At 37.3% G+C, this 19189-nt stretch overlaps 1 protein-coding gene across 8 annotated transcripts; it reads left to right on the top strand.

The window, feature by feature from the left end:
- The first annotated feature begins 8506 nt into the window (after nt 1-8506).
- Nucleotides 8507-15776, top strand: LOC104088505 (cyclin-dependent kinase G-2). 8 transcript variants are annotated; one of them, XR_011413098.1, is made up of 9 exons: nt 8508-10635; nt 10792-10927; nt 11017-11105; nt 11301-11412; nt 11498-11604; nt 11683-12096; nt 12222-12301; nt 13756-13862; nt 14794-15776. XR_011413098.1 is itself a non-coding variant. In XM_009593183.3 (7 exons), the coding sequence occupies exons 2-7, from the start codon at nt 8939-8941 to the stop codon at nt 11780-11782; spliced, it is 2241 nt and encodes a 746-aa protein (XP_009591478.1). In that variant the 5' UTR covers nt 8518-8610; nt 8888-8938; the 3' UTR covers nt 11783-12160. The 8 variants fall into 8 exon arrangements, 3 of the variants coding, with proteins under 3 accessions (XP_033509942.1, XP_018623727.1, XP_009591478.1); XR_011413096.1 differs by having other exon boundaries at nt 14696-15776; XR_011413097.1 differs by having other exon boundaries at nt 13729-13862; nt 14696-15776.
- The last annotated feature ends 3413 nt before the right edge of the window (nt 15777-19189 follow it).

Raw genomic sequence — 19189 nt, 5'->3', positions numbered from 1 at the left:
ATAAAACCATCCTGCTCGTAGAATGGCCAAGGTCCCCCTCCACTCTAGTTTAGAAAACCCTTACATAGCTAAAGTCACAGTCTTGGTGTGGCAATCCAAGATAACGAGATACAAGGACAACCAATCCAAACCCAGAATCACCTCAAAATCCACCATATCCAACAACAAAAGATCAACGATGGTATCAAAACCATTAATGGTAACAACATAAGGCCGGTACACCCGATCAACTACTATAGAATCCCCAACCAATGTAGACATAGAAATAGGAATATCAAGAGAATCACGAGGCATACTCAAGTGTGATGCAAAATATGATAACACATATGAATAGGTAGAACCCGGATCAAACAACACTGAAGCATCTCTATGACAGACAATGATAACACGTATGATGACTACATCAGACAACTCTGCCTCAAGCCTACCGAGAGATCCATAATAACGGGGTTGGTCCCCACCGGCATGTCCTGCTTCTCTAGGGTGACCTCTACTTGGACGACCTCCACTTCTAGCTGGATGACCTCTAACCCTAGCTGGCTAGGCAAGTAGTATAGCAACTGGTACCAGAATCATAGCACGAGTAATCTGTTGTGGCATACCACTCTGAAACCTGGGACAAAATATCGCGACATGCCTCAAATCCCTACACTCGTAGTAACCCCTCTGCTGACGTGGTTGCTGAACCTGAAGCTATCCCTAACGACCCGAATGACCCCTATAGTAACTTTATATCAGAGTTATACTAATGGGAGTTTGAGGTGCACTGAATGCTGGCTGCTCAGAGCGAGGACCATAAGTACCATGGCCAACTGAAGTACCACTAGAACCCGAAGTGCTATTTGAACTGGCCGGATAGCATGACCTCTACCAAAATGATCCCTGCCTCTAGACGAGGCACCACTGAAACCACCAAAATGACGAGGCCTCTTATCAGACGTCACCTCTCTCCCCTTGCCACGAATGCACTCAATCCTCCTAGAAATCTCAATTGCTTGAGTGAATGAAGTCTCATTCTTGGCCTCTCAAGCCCTTTGAAGCCTAATACCATAATCAAACCCCTCTATGAACCTCTGTACCTTCTCCCTCTTAGTAGGGTTCAGGATAGCTGTATGATGAGACAAATAAAAAATCCTCATCTTATTTTGGGTGACTACCATATCACCCTGCTAAAGATGCTCAAACTGACTGTGTAGGTCATCTCTCTGAGTAAGCGGGATTAACGTCTTCAAGAAAAGCTGTAAAAACTGAACCCAAGTAAGAGGAGGTGACCCTACTGGTCTACCCACCTCATAAGTCTCCCACCACCTTTTGCATCTAAAAAATAGTGAAGTCCACTCCATTAGACTTAACCAGTCCCAAATTGTGCAAGATCTCATAACATCGGTCCAAGAGCTCCTGGACATCCTCTGGAGGCGCACAACTTAAGTGAGGAGGAAATAACTTTTGAAACCTATACATCCTCTTCAACTCCTCAGTTGACATCGCGGGTCTAACCTTACGCTGCACTGCAATAATACACTGGTAACACTCTTGGGGTCGTCTGATACTCGTGCACCATCTGTTTTAGAGTGTGAGTGGCGGGAGTCTAAGCTCTTCCCCCAACCCGATAAATAATCGATGCCATAGGAAGTACACCTGCATGAGCCATGATCTCCATAAAATCAATCATACAAACCAAGGTGCTCTGAAGTGTTGGGTAGTAATGAACCTTTTTGGGACTTGAGCTGGCCCTATCGGTTCAACCGAAACTAGAATCTGACCATCTGGAGATACAAGTAAACATTAGCAATAATAATGAAAGTGACTCTAGAGTCTGAAAATAGGTATGCAACACTACCTTGAGTCTCTCATATGTCCAAGATAGTCACACCCCTCGGAGCCCCACTAGGACCAACGCGTGAATCTGCACAATAAGTGCAGAAGTGTAGTATGATTACAACCGACCTAATATACTCAGTAAGTGTCAAGCCTAACCCCGATGAGGTGGTGACAAGGCTAAGACAAAATACCTACTATATAAACATGTGCAGTTAATAAACAAGAGAAAATAACAAGAATAAGTATGAGGAATGGTGAAAGAATCAACTAAGAGAAGTAACTATCGTGTTTTCTCAAATAACACAACCAAGCCTTTTACAACAACTTAAATCCAAGAGAATGAAACGTTAACCATGAAACAACATAGCCAAGTCCATAAATTTGCATAATAAAAGCAAGGGATAAAAGATATCATATGCAAATAGCATGCCAACACCCTTCGTGCATTTACCTCTCATCCTCACCGGCACGGTGACACCTTTCGTGAACATATATACATATCACTCTTACACACCAAGCGCGAAAACACTCTTCGTGCAATAATAATGATATCATGAAGCACAGAAATATCCTTCGTGCATAAGTTACTCTTCTTCACAAGCACGCAATTACCTTCATGCAATTCATCTTCCTCTCCAAGCATACATAAAACAACACCAAAAAAGGTAGGAAGCATAAATAACATCAAAAAGAGTGATTAAGCATAATACATAATGAGGGGCAATCCTAATTTTTGTACCAATTGGCGAGCCAACATTTCAAGAACCATAATATTCAGATACTTCATCAAAACTTAAACAATATGTATGTTAATAATCAAGAGGTTTCATGAACTATTAAAGCATAGAGGAAATAATACATGAATAAGGCTAATTCTACCTGCATGCTTAACCCATAGCAACGCATATACACTCGTCACCACACATATACGTCGCCCCCAATACATTTAGCACGTAGCAAATAGACCCAAATACTTTTTAATTCCCTTAAATCAAGGTTAAACAAGACACTTACTTTTTTGGAACAAATCAATTCTCCAATACCGCTTTCCTTTTAGAACAAGCCTCTAGACCATCCGAATCTAGTCAAATAATACTCAAATAATTCAAAACAAGCATAAGGAACCCTATTAATACTAAAAAGGTATGATCTTTATCATATTTGAAAAAGTCAATAAAAAGTCAACTCGGGTCCATATAGTCTAAATTCGAAATTAAGACCAATTATCGATTACCCATTTTTCCCCAAGTCCAAATATATATTTTATTTCAAGATCCGACCTTAATTGAGGTCTAAATCTCCAAAATTTACTTTCTTAAGTTACTACCCAAAATCCTATTTTCTACTCTTTGAAATCCTAGATTAAGGGATACAAATCTATGGAAAATCGTAGAGATAAATTAAAACTAAGTTAAAATTACTAACCTTTGAAGTTGAGAAGAAAATACTCGCAAAAATCACCTCCTTACGTAGTCTAAGTCTCAAAAATGGTATAAAATGAGCTAATCCCGAAACCCTTAAATTTTTATCGAGGTGCAGACATTGCAATTGTAAAATATTATTCGCAATTGTGCAGCTTGCACATGCGACCTACTAATCGCAAATGCAAAAATTCCCCATGCGCATACACAGTCTCAATTGTGACAGTTCCTTCACAATTGCGAACCTCAGCATCGCAATTGCAATACTGAGCTTCCCCCTAGAACTTCGCAAATGCGAGATGATATTCGCAGATGCGAACCTCGCATTTGCGAGCTGATCATGGCAATTGCGACAACATCAGCACCAACAATGGTAAAACTTATCAAACATTTCGAAACTAATCCGAAACTCACATGAGCCCCTCGGGATCTTATCCAATCATCCAAAAAGTATGTAAATCACACACAAACTCGCTTGTAAGCTCAAAACATCAAAAATAACATCAAAACTAAAAATCAACTATCAAAACTCAAGGATTTCAAATGTTCATAACTTAAATTTTCAACTTGCGATTATAAGCACGAAAACGGCCTAGGGTCACTCGGGACCAAATTAAACATACGTATAAGTCTAGAATCATCATATGATCCTACCAGAATCGTCAAAACACTAATCTAAGATTGTTTATCAAGAATGTTTTTCATGGTCAACTCCAATAACATTAAAGCTCTAGAATTAGAATTTCTCTTTCAAAACACATCTAAGCTTTACGAAAATCGAAACGAACCATGCACACAGGTCATGAAACATCAAATGAAGCTATTCAATGCCTCAAATCATGAAAATGAAAGCTAGAACTTAAAACAACTTATCTGGTCATTACAGTTAAAAATATGCGTCATCTGTTAATTGTTAGTCATTTTCCTTAATTTCTTTCTTCTTCTGCTTTTTTCTTCCCTTTCAATAATCCTTCTTTTTCAGTAGTACATATAAGATGGGAATAAGTAGTCGCAAAGAATCATTATCCTTTTCGTACCAAGTCATACATCACGAATGTACGTAACCATAGATTTTCTACTTTCCAAATATCTCTTCTAATTAATAGATAGAGATGTTACCAGATTTAAAAATATATGTTATCACATTTATTTTTGAGATAATTGAACACAAGCACAACTTACACACATATATTGCAACTAGATGGCCCAGTTATAACTTTACAAATTTGTAGCTCAAAAGATAAGGGGCCAAGATCCGAAAAATAGTTTTTTTCACATAACCAACTACTGTTATTGTTCCCTCTAAAAATTATAAATAACTTCTTATATTTCTAAATCCAAATGAGTTGACAAATTAAGCAGCAATAATAACAAACCCAGTTAAATCCCACAAGTGGGGTTTAGGGAGGATCGTGTGTACGCAGACCTTACCCCTACCTAGAGAAGATAGAAATGTTATTTCCGATAGACCCTCGGCTCAAAGAAAGAGGAAAAACAAAGCAATAGCAACAAGAAGTAACACGAGCTATCATTTATAAAAATATCAAAGCGAAAGAAACAATAACTAGTAATAAAAATCTACGACTAAGAAAATACAAGATTAACACTAATAATACTGTTATGGATGAGGAAAACACTTGACTATTTAACCTTCTACAAACTATCGACCTCCACACCCTTCTATCAAGGGTCATGTCCTTGGTAAGATAAAACATCTCTATGTCTTGCCTAATCATCTCTTCCTAATACCTCTTTTTCTTACCTCTACCTCTCCTAAGACCCGCCAAGATCAACCCTCACACCTCTTCATTGGGGTATCTGTGCTTTTTCTCTTCACATGCCCGAACCATCTTAACCTCGCTTCCCGCATCTTATCCTCCACAGGGGCCATACCCACCTTGACCCGAATAACTTCATTCTTAATCTTATCTATCCCGGCATGCCCGCACATCCATCTCAACATCCTCATCTCTGCTACCTTTATCTTCTGGCTATTAGAGTTCTTGACTAGCTTACACTCTGCCCCATACAACATAGTCGGTCTAACTACTGCTCTGTAGAACTTAACTTTGAGTTTTGGTGTCACATTCTTATCACACAAAATACCGTAAGCGAGCCTCTATTACATCCACCCCGCTCCTATACGATGTGTGACATTCTTGTCAATGTCTCCATTTCCTTGGAATACTCACCCAAGATAATTGAAACTTCATCTTTTTGGGATGACTTGTGTATCAAACCTCACATCCCCGTCCGTTTCATGGATCACATCACTGAATTTGCACTCCATATATTCTTTCTTGGTCCTGCTCAACTTAAAACCTTTAGACTCCAAGGTCTGCCTTCAAACCTCCAACTTCCCACTAACACCACCTCGCATCTTGTCAATCAGTACAATGTCATCTACAAATAACATGCACCATAACACCTCCCCTTGAATATGACGAGTTAAAGTTTCCATCTACAGGGAAAATACAAACGGGCTAAGTGCTGATCCTTGGTGCAGGCCTATCAAAATTGGAAAATATGTGAATCTCCTCCCACTGTCCTCATCTGGGTCTTAGCTCCATCATAGATGTCCATAATCACCGTAATGTATGCAACAGATACACCTTTGACCTCTATATATCTCCATATGACCTCCCTCGTGACTTTGTCGTAAGCCTTTTCTAAGTTAATGAACACCATATGTAAGTCCCTCTTCCTTTCCTCGTACTACTCAACCAATCTCCTAACAAGGTAAATAGCTTTTGTAATTGAAAGCACTGGAATGAATTTGAACTGGTTCTCGAAAATAGACACACTCCTCCTCACCCTCAACTCCACTACCCTCTTCCAGACTTTCATAGGATGGCTTCGCAACTTGATGTCCACATGGTTGTTACAGTTTTGGAAATCACCTTTGTACAAAAGGATCATCTTCTTCTTCCTCAAAATGGCATTGAATAAACCAAGCCACTCTAAGCCTGCCTTGCCCGTGTTCTTCCGAAATTTCACTGAAATCTCATATGGCTCGGTTGCTCATCCCCTGCTCATCCTCCACATAAACCCTTCGACCTTCTTAACTCTTATATGCCTACAATACTCAAAGTCGTGACGACTCTCGAAGTGCTCTAAATCATCCAACACAATGTCCCTGTCCCAGTTTTTGTTCAAGCGTTTATGGAAGTATGTCTGGCGTTTGATTAAAAAGGCATACCATCCATAATTCAACTTGAAAAATCCTAAAATCTCTTATTCCCCAAGTTTTAAATAGCAAAAATAAAAAACAAAAGCTTAAAAAATTTGATGCATGTTCATGATTTAACAAAGAAATCAACAAGAAAATCGACTTTATAAATCGATTGTTCGATAAACAAATAAAGAAAAACACAAAATCCTCAATTTCAATTTTAACTGTACATATGCAGTACATGTATAATGATGCAGAACTTTGTATAAATTTGTATATGGAATGCATAATAATGTATACCAGAAAAATAAGAAAAAGAAGAAAAAGAGAAGAAAGTGTTAAATTTTTATGGCGGCTTATTATACACTAGCAACATATATACACCCTTATACACTAAAAATATATATATAATTATACCACATTATACACAAATATACACAATTATACAACATTGTGTAAGTATGTATAAATACAAGTTACATCGTATGTATATTAGAAAATACCTTATGTCTACCACTACACCTCTATTTTAATACCAAAATTACCCCAGACACAAAAAAAGATGCAAAAAATGCCAAAAATCCACAAATGCTTTCCAACTTAGATCTCATATCTAAAAATTTACCTTATCGTCTTACATACATCACTCATTACACTCGCCTACACGTCACACTAAGCACAACAATAACATAAAGTTTAGTTTGCTGCTGCTACTAGTGAAACCCCTATCAAATGATGCTGAGACCTTTAAGTAAGAGGGTAATCAGTCATCTTGGGCAATATTTGTGAGTGCAACTATGATTATTTTTTCTTCTTACATATTGACGCCCCCTTTTTTCCACCATTAATGGGCTCCTGAGGACCTTATTCCAGAATATGTAGGCTTTTTGAACTTCTATCTTTATCTATTCTTTTTTTGGTTTGTGAGAAGGATATGAAGTTTTTATTTGTATCATGTGGATCTCTATTTGGACCTTAGATAAATGAAGCTACTATGGTGGCTTTGTTAAAAAATTGAAGAGAAATTTAATTATATTTATAGATTTTTTAAGATCTAAATCTGGGTGGGTTAGAGATAGAAAAAAGAGAGGCGTTAGAGAAAGGGAAGAGAATTGGGTGTGTTGAGAGTTGAGAAATGTCCGTAAGATGGGTATTTTATTTTAGTCTAATTAGTGAAAGAAATTTTACATATTATATACGATAATGACTATTTCGGGTAAGAAAGTAAAAAATGGGTTAAAATCCAACATAAATACACACAAGATGTACTTTCTCGTAATAATATTTTTTTTTTCGTTTTTAGAATGAATAACTAAAGCTTTGCAAAGAAAGTATACAAAGCTAAAGAATGTGGAGCATATGTTTGTAAACAATTTTTTAAAAAAAATTATGCAATGCATGTTATTTTAAATACATAAAATCAAACAGTCGATAGAAAATAATTCCAGCATAACTAATTACAATATAACTAAACATTACTAATACACCATATTCAATACTATTCTTATACACCTTACCAATGATCCCTTAGGAATAAATTATTCTATTCCAATCTGAATAGTTTTTCTATTCCAATTATAGGATTGTCTCTTTCTAGGGTGAGGAGAATTTTTGTGTACGCAACCTTACCCCTATTCTGGGGTAGAGAGACTGTTTCCGATAGACCCTCGGCTTCCTCCCTCCATCCAAGAACTCCCCACCTTGCTGTTGAGGTGACTCGAACTCACAACCTTTTGGTTGGAAGTGGAGGATGCTTACCACTAGAACAACCCTCAGACAGAGAGTTTTTCAAGACAATGTTGCTAAATAAATAAACTATTCAAAACAGTACATTTCTATAAATAAATCCAGGCAAAATTTTCCTTTTTGTCTGATCCACTTATATTTGATAAAACATAAAATCTATTAGCCTCGTAATTTACTTTTACCCAATGAAATTTAAACTCGTGAGAACGACTTCCGGTAGCTGAAGAGACATGCAAGAAAATGTATTGGTCAAAATAAACAATTTGATAAACATAGGGGGTCTAATTGCAATTAACATACTCGAAGCTAATCTAAAACTCCTCTTTACGCGGTCTGGGGACTTTCCCTTCGCTTTCATATTCCGAATTTGCAATACAACTCACATATTCTCTCTTTTTCTCTCTCTGTAAAAGCTTCGTCGCCGCCGCCTCTGGTTGCTTCGATTCACCGGTAAGTTTTCCGATCTCAGCAATAACATACCGGAGAAGACCGTAAATTTACACTCTAATCGTCAATTTCTAGGGTTTCTGTTTTTTCGCCGTCTCTATCTGTCGTTTCTAGAGAGTTTTTTTTAAAGAAATTAGGAAAAAAGGAAAAAAAGGAAAAAAATTCAATTTGATTTTTAGATATTTGATTAGTTTTTACCAGATCTGTAATCTGTTATTGTTTTTTCAACTAAGTCGTTTTTTTTCGAGCTAGGATTTGTTGACTTTGTTTGTGAAATTAGGGTTAGGGTTTATAGGTGGATTAAGGTTTTCTTTGATACATAGACGTTCTTATGGCTGCTGGAAGACATGGTGGTTACAGGGATAATGAATTTAGGGGCCGTGAGGCTGAGTTCGAGGTTTCAAGGAGGGAGCTTGGTTATCCTAAGGGGGATTATGATCGAATTAGGAGCGTTGATCGGGATTTTGATAGGGATCAAGTTCACGACAGGAGTAGTCGAGATAGGGGTAGGTTGAGACAGAAGGATGTAAAAGAAAGGGAGGTCATAAATGGCAGTTATAGGTCCATGTCAAGCAGGAGTGATTCTGGTAGCAGTGATGGTGGAGCGGGGAGAAGTGGGTTTAGTGTCAGGGCTGTTGACCGAGAGCCTGGGGAACTGTCTAGTGAGAGTGGGTCTGATGGGGCTATTGATTCGGACCGGAAGACCAAGAATGCGGCCAATGGGAACCAGTCACCTGTACAGAGCAAGAAACGAAAATTCTCTCCAATTATCTGGGATAGGGATGAAAAGGAAGCGAATAGAATGTCGAAGAGTAGAAATTCACCAGCAGCTGCTAAGCTACCTCCTCCGCTTCCATTGCCAAAGTCATCTGTCCAGTCGCCTAACCTTCCCTTAGAAAGGGTTGAGCAGGTCTCGCCGTTGAATAATAATAATAATATTATTCAGAGCATGGGGCCGTCCCAACATAATCCAAATACAGCACTTGGTTCACATGTTGATGCATCTGAATCCCCAGTTGACATAGGTTCACCACCTCCTGACAAAGAGCGATTGCCCGAGCAGGATGCCAGGATAGTAGAAGAAGATGAATACGTGCCGACTATAAGAGCATCTCGATGGGCAACTGACGCTGACTCTCCAGCTGATGAAGGTTTGATTTCAGATGATGATATGCCTCGATTGAAGAAGCGACGAGCAGTTTCACAGTCAGCTGAAATGGGTGGACACAGGAAATCACTAACTCCAGAATTTGGGGAGCTCAAGAGAGACAACTCTGGAGGAAATAGAGCAAGGTCCTCAGATTCAGATGAACATATTAGGTCTTCCAGCAGAGATAGTTACCAGGACAATGATTTAGATAAGAATGACTCAATGGATGTGGATAAGGACCGTTATTATGATGGTACTAGTGTTAGCCAGTCAGATACAGAATCTGAAGATGAACATGATTCTCGTGGTATACCAGAGCCTGCACTTCCTCCACAAAGGAGCGTAAACATGCTGCAGGGGTGTAGAAGTGTCGATGAATTCGAGCGGCTTAACAGGATAGATGAAGGTACCTATGGTGTTGTTTACAGAGCTAGAGATAAGAAGACAGGAGAAATTGTTGCACTAAAGAAGGTTAAGATGGAGAAGGAACGAGAAGGATTTCCCTTGACATCTCTAAGGGAAATAAACATTCTTCTTTCTATTCATCACCCCTCAATTGTAGATGTTAAAGAAGTAGTTGTAGGAAGCAGTCTTGACAGCATTTTTATGGTGATGGAGTACATGGAACATGATCTGAAGGCATTAATGGAGACAATGAAACAACCGTTTAGCCAAAGTGAAGTCAAATGTCTTATGCTCCAGCTTTTGCAGGGTATCAAGTATCTTCATGATAATTGGGTCCTTCACCGAGATCTGAAGACTTCAAATTTGCTTCTAAACAACCGAGGTGAGTTGAAGATTTGTGACTTTGGTTTAGCTCGTCAATATGGGAGCCCCCTGAAACCATACACTCATTTGGTGGTTACTTTGTGGTACAGGTGAGCTTCATTTTTTGTTCTTCATTAATTTGAAAATATTTAAGTAGATACTCATGTTTCTGTCGATGTGTGTCTGTATGTAGATGAAGGTTTCTATTGAGTTCTCGCCCATCTGGCTTTTCTCAGCCAGTGATTGAATAGTTTTTATGCATACAGGGCGCCAGAACTTCTCTTGGGAGCCAAACAATATTCTACTGCAATCGACATGTGGTCACTGGGTTGTATCATGGCTGAGATGCTATCCAAAGAAGCGCTTTTCAATGGAAAAACAGAAGTTGATCAAATCGATAAGGTATCTTTTCTAGCTTATGGAGAATTTTACGTGATGTTGGATATCATTTACAAGTCAGCTTAATGCATTTCTTGGATTGTTCTTACCAGATTTTCAAAATTCTCGGAACCCCAAATGAGACAATATGGCCAGGGTTTTCTAAACTTCCTGGGGTGAAGGTCAACTTTGTAAAGTACCAGTAAGTATTATCTTCTTGTATATTCTATCCCTGTTCTTGTTGGCTGGAGATTCATGTTTTTTATTTTTGCCACTGTTTTCCCAGGCTTCCAGCTTTGGGTGATTCTGGTTTGGCTTTCTGGCCTCCTTTGATGACAATCTATTACTGGAAAAATATTTTCATGTGTCTACTAACCATTTGATTTGTTTGTGTCAGGTTTAATTCTTTAAGAAAAAAATTTCCCGCTACATCCTTCACGGGGTTACCAGTCCTATCTGATGCCGGCTTTGACCTGTTGAATAAGCTTCTAACTTATGATCCTGAGAAGGTGATGGCCATTACATTTGGGAACATCAAATTTTTGTACTTCATTGTCTTTATCCTTTTTGATTATTGTTTGTGTGACATTGCAGAGAATAACTGCCGATGCTGCTTTAAACCATGAGTGGTTTCGTGAAGTTCCTCTCCCCAAGTCTAAAGAATTCATGCCTACTTTCCCTGCACAGCATGCACAAGATAGGTAAAACTTCTGTCAATGCTAATTATTAGATGTTTAGCCCCTTGGACAGTTATTTGATTTTCTATGTTTTGTTTGTAGGCGTGTGCGAAGAGTAATGAAGAGTCCAGATCCTCTTGAGGAGCAGCGAAGAAAGGAGCTGAAGCAAGGGATGTTAGGAACTGGTGGATTGTTTGGCTAAGATAAGTGAATAGTGCTCGGTAACTGTTTGAGTTTTGCTTTCTCTAATACTCATGGGGTTGACGTGGTTGAGGTGAGAGCTATGATTGAAAGGAAGTTGCTAAAATTGTTTGCAAGACGATCAGTTCAGCTGTTTTTTAGCAGGCTTATCTGACAATTAGATCGAGAAACAATTCTTTTGGCTGTGCATTATCAGATCTGTTGCAGGTTGACTTACTGGGTGCTGGTGCCTTATCAAACTCTTTGAGACTGCACGCATGGCAGGGGTGGCATAGTGAGCTTACCTATTAAGGAACAGTTTCAATTGAAACTCGTGTATGTAAAATATTTCCTATTGGCAGTGTAAACAGTTTCTTGAAATTGATTTTGTTACTCAAAACATATGGATCTGTTTCGTACTTATAGTATGTCGATTTTAATCTTCATATTCTGTTTGCAAGAGATGATGGTGTAAAGCAGATGGGGAATTCTTAGCTTTTTCATTGACGAAGAATTCACTGAAATTATTGCACATTTGAAGGTAATGATTGTATCTCTAGATACATGGATAGTAATCAAAGATGACATATCTGCTTTCCCATCAGTATTAAACGTTTCACTTTTCCCCATGTTAGCAACTTGACACTTCACTATTGTTTACTTCACATGCTTTCTTCTGGCACTCTCCTTCTACATGAGTACATCAATGCTAGACCACAAATGATTATGACACATGCTCCCTCCGTCCCAATTTATACGGCACTCTTCCTGTCGGTCCTAAAAAGAATGTCACCTTTCCCTATTTAGAAACAATTTACCTTTGGAAGTCCTCCTTTGCCCTTAATGAATTGATTTACAGCCACAAAAATGTCTATGATTTGCTTTACACCACAAGTTTTAGGTCTTTCTTGTTTAAATGCTGTGCCGAGTCAAACACCACCACATAAATTGGGACGGAGGGAGTAATATATCTCTCATGGCTGATTTTTATTTATTTTTGATGATAAACCTTAGTACTGAATGATTATAGGACTCTGTGCCGTGTCTTATTGATGTCCAGTTTCAAATGTGATGACGATCATGATGAAGTTTTCGAAATTGTTTAAGAGATTTAACTTTGGAAGTTCAATTTCCAGCTTTTATGGTGATAATATGAACACGCAGCGTGATTGTTTTCTTCTGTAGGAATGATTTTCATTTCATGTTTTAGGGACTGACTAAGGTTGTCTCTCTGAATTTATTGACTGCTAAATTAATATTGATAATAAAAGTTACTAATAATATGTAGACATGACTGAATGCCAGTGAAAAGTAAGGCTAAGGTGCATCCGAAGCATCTCTGAGTGGGATTTATTACCAAATATATAAGATTTGTTAAGTATTATGTTTATTTGCTCATGGACATGAAGTTTCACGCACATGATGTTAACTATCACCTCTTGTGGATGACATTGTTATCTTAAGATTTTGGTTTAGGTTATGTCTTTTGAAGTTTATTCCAAAGTTATGTTGGCTTTAGGTCGTGTCACAGAGGCAAAGTCCACTCTGCTCTGGCTGCAAGTATTATCCGGTTTCTATCTAATAAGTTTTGCCGAGCAAGATAAAATAAGATCTCTATCTTGCTAAGTACTATTGATTAGTTAACGTACAAAAAAAAACTTTAATTTTCTTCCCCGAAAAGAAACTGTTGATTTGTTATTTTTGCTGACACTATCTATGTAAGTTAGCTTGTTCCTCGATGCATTGGGTTACTCCTGTTTCTCCTTGAGACTGATTACCTATGTAGGAGTGCCTTGGTGGTTGCTTTCATTTTTGTTTTGTGACTTTTTGTTTTATGGTATAATCTGTTCTCACTTCTGGGAACATTTATACCCATAACCCGTTTGGCTTGCTTGCCAAACAATCAAATCTACATTTTTTTGGTTTCTTTTCGTATTTATATTAGAGAATTTTCAATTTTTACTGTAGAATTGAAATCTGCAAATGTCACTGCAGTATCAAGGAAAGCAGGTTGAGGAGCTTATCTACAACCTGGCATACATAGAATTTCAAATTTATTTTCCGTACTTCAGATACTCGTACTGTCTGCCCAAGCCAGTAAGGTACTTTGCTGCCCTCATCTGCTAGAGATGTACAAATGTTCTATATGATATCTTGTGCATTCTTTTCTAGATGGGGGCTTTTAATTTGAGCCTATATGTTTCAGGCTGTATTAATTTTCTGTTCTTTCAATTTTTTTAGTCTTGTGGTAAGATATAATGGTTTTGTTGTTATCTTCCCTTGGTACTTTTAGAGGCAAAACCGGGAATATCTTTCGTTTGTTGCTAGTGTTATTTTTGAAAGTTTATCGATGAAAGAAGGTTGTCTGTTTATTGCTTCATTTTCACTGTTCTTGAGCCGAGTGTCTTTTGGAAACCTCTCTACCTCCCTACCTTGGGTAAGGTCTGCGTACACTTTACCTTCCCCAGGCCTCATTTGTGGGATTTCACTGCGTTGTTGTTGATCATTGAAAGAAAGAACTAGTGTTAGATTTGTCTTACATCTCTGCCGTGTTGATTAGTTTTATTTTGTGTTTATGTACCTTCATTGAAACAGAGAGCAGCAGGGACTATAACTGTAATTCTAGTTTGCAATCCAAACTGCACAACTGCCATTCATTAAACTGTTAATTTGTAAAAGTCATGTGGGAAACGCTTTTGGCCTTTGAATCCTTGTAACTGGTAGAAGTCTTGGACCTCCATATTTCTTTTGTTCAAAATTAATGGTCGTGTTGGCTTTGAAATTTCGCTTTGTCGACTCTTCCACATATTGTAAGAATATTTATTTTGGATGGAGAAAGTAATGGTTAAGGACCCTGGTTGAGTTTCTAAGCTTATTCACAATTTTTTTTTCCCCCACATAACACCCCCTCCCCCCCTGACTTGTTTCTGACCAGAAAGAACATGTGAGCCTGGCTACAATTCCTGCCAGAGGACTGAAATAGAAGTGCAAAGGCTTGTAACATTGTTTAAGAATTTTCTCGTGGGGTTCTAGGCAGGTAGATTGGAATTGCAAGTCCAGAAGCTCATCGTACTGGCAGGGAAGGGGATGGAAGAACATGTTTGAAGGAAATAGATCTGTGTATGTTCCCGCACCAGACTAGGAAAAGACTAAATATAAGTTGTACAGCTCCTTGAAGTTGGTGGTGGTCCATTTTCAGGTAGAATGCCAAGGCTAGGAAATGGAGAGTGGATGTACGAGAAATCACACTGCTGTGGTGGAAAGACTATGTAAATGCTGCAGAAGGCAAAATTTCTTGTTTGTTAAATGGCAGCTAAAATCTTTTACTGGGTAGGATTTTACCCTTGTGGTTTCTGATAGTTTTCTTTACTTGATTGGTGGAGGTATTTGCGTGTTTCGGGCAGCGCATGGTCCGACTGTGCAGAATTTCGCCGATCAGAAATGGAGAACGGAAAGCAGTAGAGACTGTTCTTCGGCAAAATGAATATGGCTGAGCACACTCTCTTGAAGAGGAGAAGTCGTCTGTTATAAATAGATCCTCTTTGTTGAACTCATGTAACTAAAGCTTCTGCTGATTTTCCTCACATAATAAATGTCATGCAGTCTTCTGATGAAACATACGGTGGATTTGGTGTCCGTCATAAATGTCATTCCAAGTAACATTCTGTTGCCATGTGCAGAACGCGTTTGCATTGTTGTGCGTCAAGACTCTTTTATGCCTTGGATGTCATTTGGTACTGTTGTGTCTGAGCCTAACTGAATTAGCGTCTGCTAGTTTGCAAAGAAGTGCTCTTGTTGCTGTTGCTGTTGCTATCTCTTCTCCTAAAAAAGGTGTTGGTTAATCACTTTTAGGATTGTTGAGAAATATACTGACAATCCTTTTAATAATAAAGACAATTGGTGAGAGTTCTGTTTGAAGTCTTTATGCTTTAACATGCTGGTACTGTACAGCCAAGTAAATAAGGTTAAAAGAAAATTTTGATGTACTTTTGATGGTAACAAGATGGTTCGTTTTGTCAGAATCATGCCTCTGGCTCTCCTACAAGGCGACCCTTCCTATCACACTATTCCTTTTAATTCTTTATTTATTATGTTACTTTTCTGTTATCATTATATACTTACCAGGATCGGAGGTGATGTGACCATTGAGAACTAACTCAAATATGTTCCTTTGTTACAACGATGCAGTTTGTCAAATGTTTCAAATCTTATGTGATCATTTTTATCTGGAAGGACAGACAAGAGGAAGGCATCCAATCTCTTTCTCATTCCAATAAAAAGGTGAAAGAAGAGGGTAAGTAGGTCAATTTGGAATACAAAATGTTAAGATTGGGCAAATGTTAACAACTAAACAGCGACATTGTACAGTCGCTCTTAAAATAATAGCAAATTTTTTTTATATTTTTTGTATATTTATACATTTTGTATGTTATATATGAAAAATGTATAAATTTTATATGCTTTTTCGGCTACCGGATATAAATAATTTCTGGCATGGAAAAGTGATATTTGCCAAAAAAAAAAGAAAAGGTAATGCTTTGTTTCGAGGAGTTAAAACAAGGTGAAAAATCATTATTATTCCAAATTGGTTCATTAAATGAAGTCAATTGGAAATTACTTTATAGTATGCTTTTCTTTTTCTTTTGTTAATCAGAAATGAAACCAAAGAAAGATGAACAGTATCCATTTCTCTTAGAGAGATTCTCTGCCTTCTCTCTAAAAACTTCATCACCAAACTACTAGCAATGATGAATCTTCAGAATATAGCAACTCACTTTAAAATCCCTCCCAAACCACCAGGTTTATCATCTATAGACATAGAGGAAGTTAAGATATTACCCTTTCTTGAAAAACTAGTATCAATGGTCCCATCACAACACATGACTACACTAATAGATGTCGATCACGAGATGGACCAACACAATCCCAACGAAGGCATCACACATGAAATGAAAACCCGTATATACTGACTGGAAATACTCAGTTATCATCAAACTGTTTGGTAAAAGGGTCCTTCATAAATATCTCAAAACAAGAATTCGAGGTCTATGGAAACCAGTGAGGATTTTCCTCTTACAGATATGGGTGAAGACTTCATCACAGTAAAGTTCCTAAAGGAAGAAAATATGAAATACAATGGACCCTGGTTCATTAATGGATTTTTCTTATCTGTTAAGCGATGGAAATCAAAGTTTGTAATGAATGCAGCTAAACTAACCAGCTTTGCAGTAAGGATACGACTACCTCAGTTGCCTACATAGTTTTACGATGTGAACATACTAGAGAAAATTGGTGGAAGAATTGGAAAATTACTCAAGAAGAGAGGTAGATACGCAAGGCTCTGCATTGAAGTTCCTATGGAAACTCCAGTAAAAAATCATATCTACATTGAAGACCATAAATAAGCCATTGTTTACGATGGGGAAATTTTTTTATACACTGTCTGTGGCAGAATTGGACATACAAAAAATACATTTGTTCTATCTATCTTACAGGAAGAAACGACAGGTAGGGGTATACAAAGGAAACCGATAAACCGCACCAAACTAATAATCCGAGTCAAATCGAGAAAATAACCTGACTATGGTTTGGTGTTAGAAAAAAAACCCGACCATAATTGATTTAGTTTGGTTTTAACTAGAAAAAGTCAAAACGAAACCAAACCAACCCGACATACATGTATACAAGTTTTAAAAATATTTTATACATAAAAATAATTATTGTAATGTAATTTATAAATATTTTTTTAAACTTTTTCATAATTCACTCTTTAATGTATTATTTCAAACTAGGACTTAGATCTTTTGAATGGCCAAATATGTTTTATTGCTCATAAAAGTTAGTAACTCAAATAAAGTGATTAACCAAAGCAAAATAAACCAATACTAATGCTAAAAAAAATCAATCAATATTAGGAAGTAGGTTATTCTTTTAATTTTGCATTGATTTAGATAGTGAAAATGCATAACTTATTTTTATCATTATTTAGTCATGTAATTAATATTTAGTACTTATTTTAGCATGACTTAGTAATTTTAGATTATGTTTATTTTTATTATCTTATTAATTAACAATATTTATTTTATGCGACTTGTTGAGTATTTTAGTATAATCATGACTCATCTCACATTATTTTGTATTATTTTCTTGGAAAACATCTTATATAGTTTTATCCTACTAGGACCTAAGAAATATTAGAGCACACATTATATATTTTATGCTATGAAGGTTTTATCAGAAAAACTCAAAAAACCCGAGAAAACCGAAAAACCCGAGAAAAATCGAGATTGAAAAACTCGACTTTTGTTGGTTTGGTTTGGTTTATAGATTTAAAAATCTGAGATAATTGGTTTGGTTTGGTAATTGAAAAACTCAAACCAACCCGACCTATGTACACCCCTAACGACAGGTAAAGATGTCAATTTTGATCCAATTAACCATGTTGAGTCTTCCTCTTCCATTACTAAACATGTCTCAACCACCAAGAGGGATGGCAGACGATCTCATTTCCGAGAAGGAAAAAACTCAAAAACTCTCTCCCTCACAGGCGATGTCAGACACGTGTAAAAAATACTACCAAACAAGGTATTAAGGTCAAGATTTTTGATGCATCAACTGATAAGTACCTTGAAACTCAAAACTACAAGTATAGAAGAAAAAATAATTCCTCACAAAATCAAGTAGGAAAATCTATGGTAGCTATCAATCAAAAAAAATTTCAAAATATTAATTATGGTTTAGCAACTAATAAGGAATCCCCTCAATAGAATACTGCCACGCCAAATGAAAATCATTTGGTTAGCCCATCGATAATTCCAAAGAGCCAAAGAAACCTTCGCATGACACATAGCACACGTGTTCATGCCTGCCAATATTAAGGAAGGATCAATTGACACATTAGCCTATACCACAAATCCTAAAAGTACCCTGGTTAACCATAAAAAAATATGGGCAATACCATTGCTTGCCCAACCTCTTTCTAAAACCAATCCGGACAAGAGTGATGGTAAACAAATATTAACCCCCTAAAAGAAGATAGTTGTAACAAACTAAGCCATAGTAATGGAATGCAAATAGATACTGAATTTATTGCATTGACATTACAATCCTCTTCCACTGTCTTTTCAAATCTTAATATTAACCTTCCAAATTCTCAAAATACTAAGATTCCCACTATTCTCTGCTCAGGGAAGGCTCCTCCTTCAACGACTACAAATCCAGATTCCAAGATTCCAAACTTTCCCTCAAACAGATCCTCCTCGAACAATAAATCTACTAGTCTACCAAATGCGGCTCATATTCTCAATACCACCAATTCCAGTCGACCACCTTCACCAAGAAATAATGTACCAAGAAATAATGTTGATCATTCACAACCCTACTTAGCCCAAATGGTGAGCGAGGGGATGGGATGACTATGGACAACTAC

The sequence above is a fragment of the Nicotiana tomentosiformis genome, chromosome 12, assembly GCF_000390325.3.
Source record: "Nicotiana tomentosiformis chromosome 12, ASM39032v3, whole genome shotgun sequence".
NCBI lineage: Eukaryota > Viridiplantae > Streptophyta > Magnoliopsida > Solanales > Solanaceae > Nicotiana > Nicotiana tomentosiformis.
This window is presented reverse-complemented; position numbering and strand designations above follow the sequence as displayed.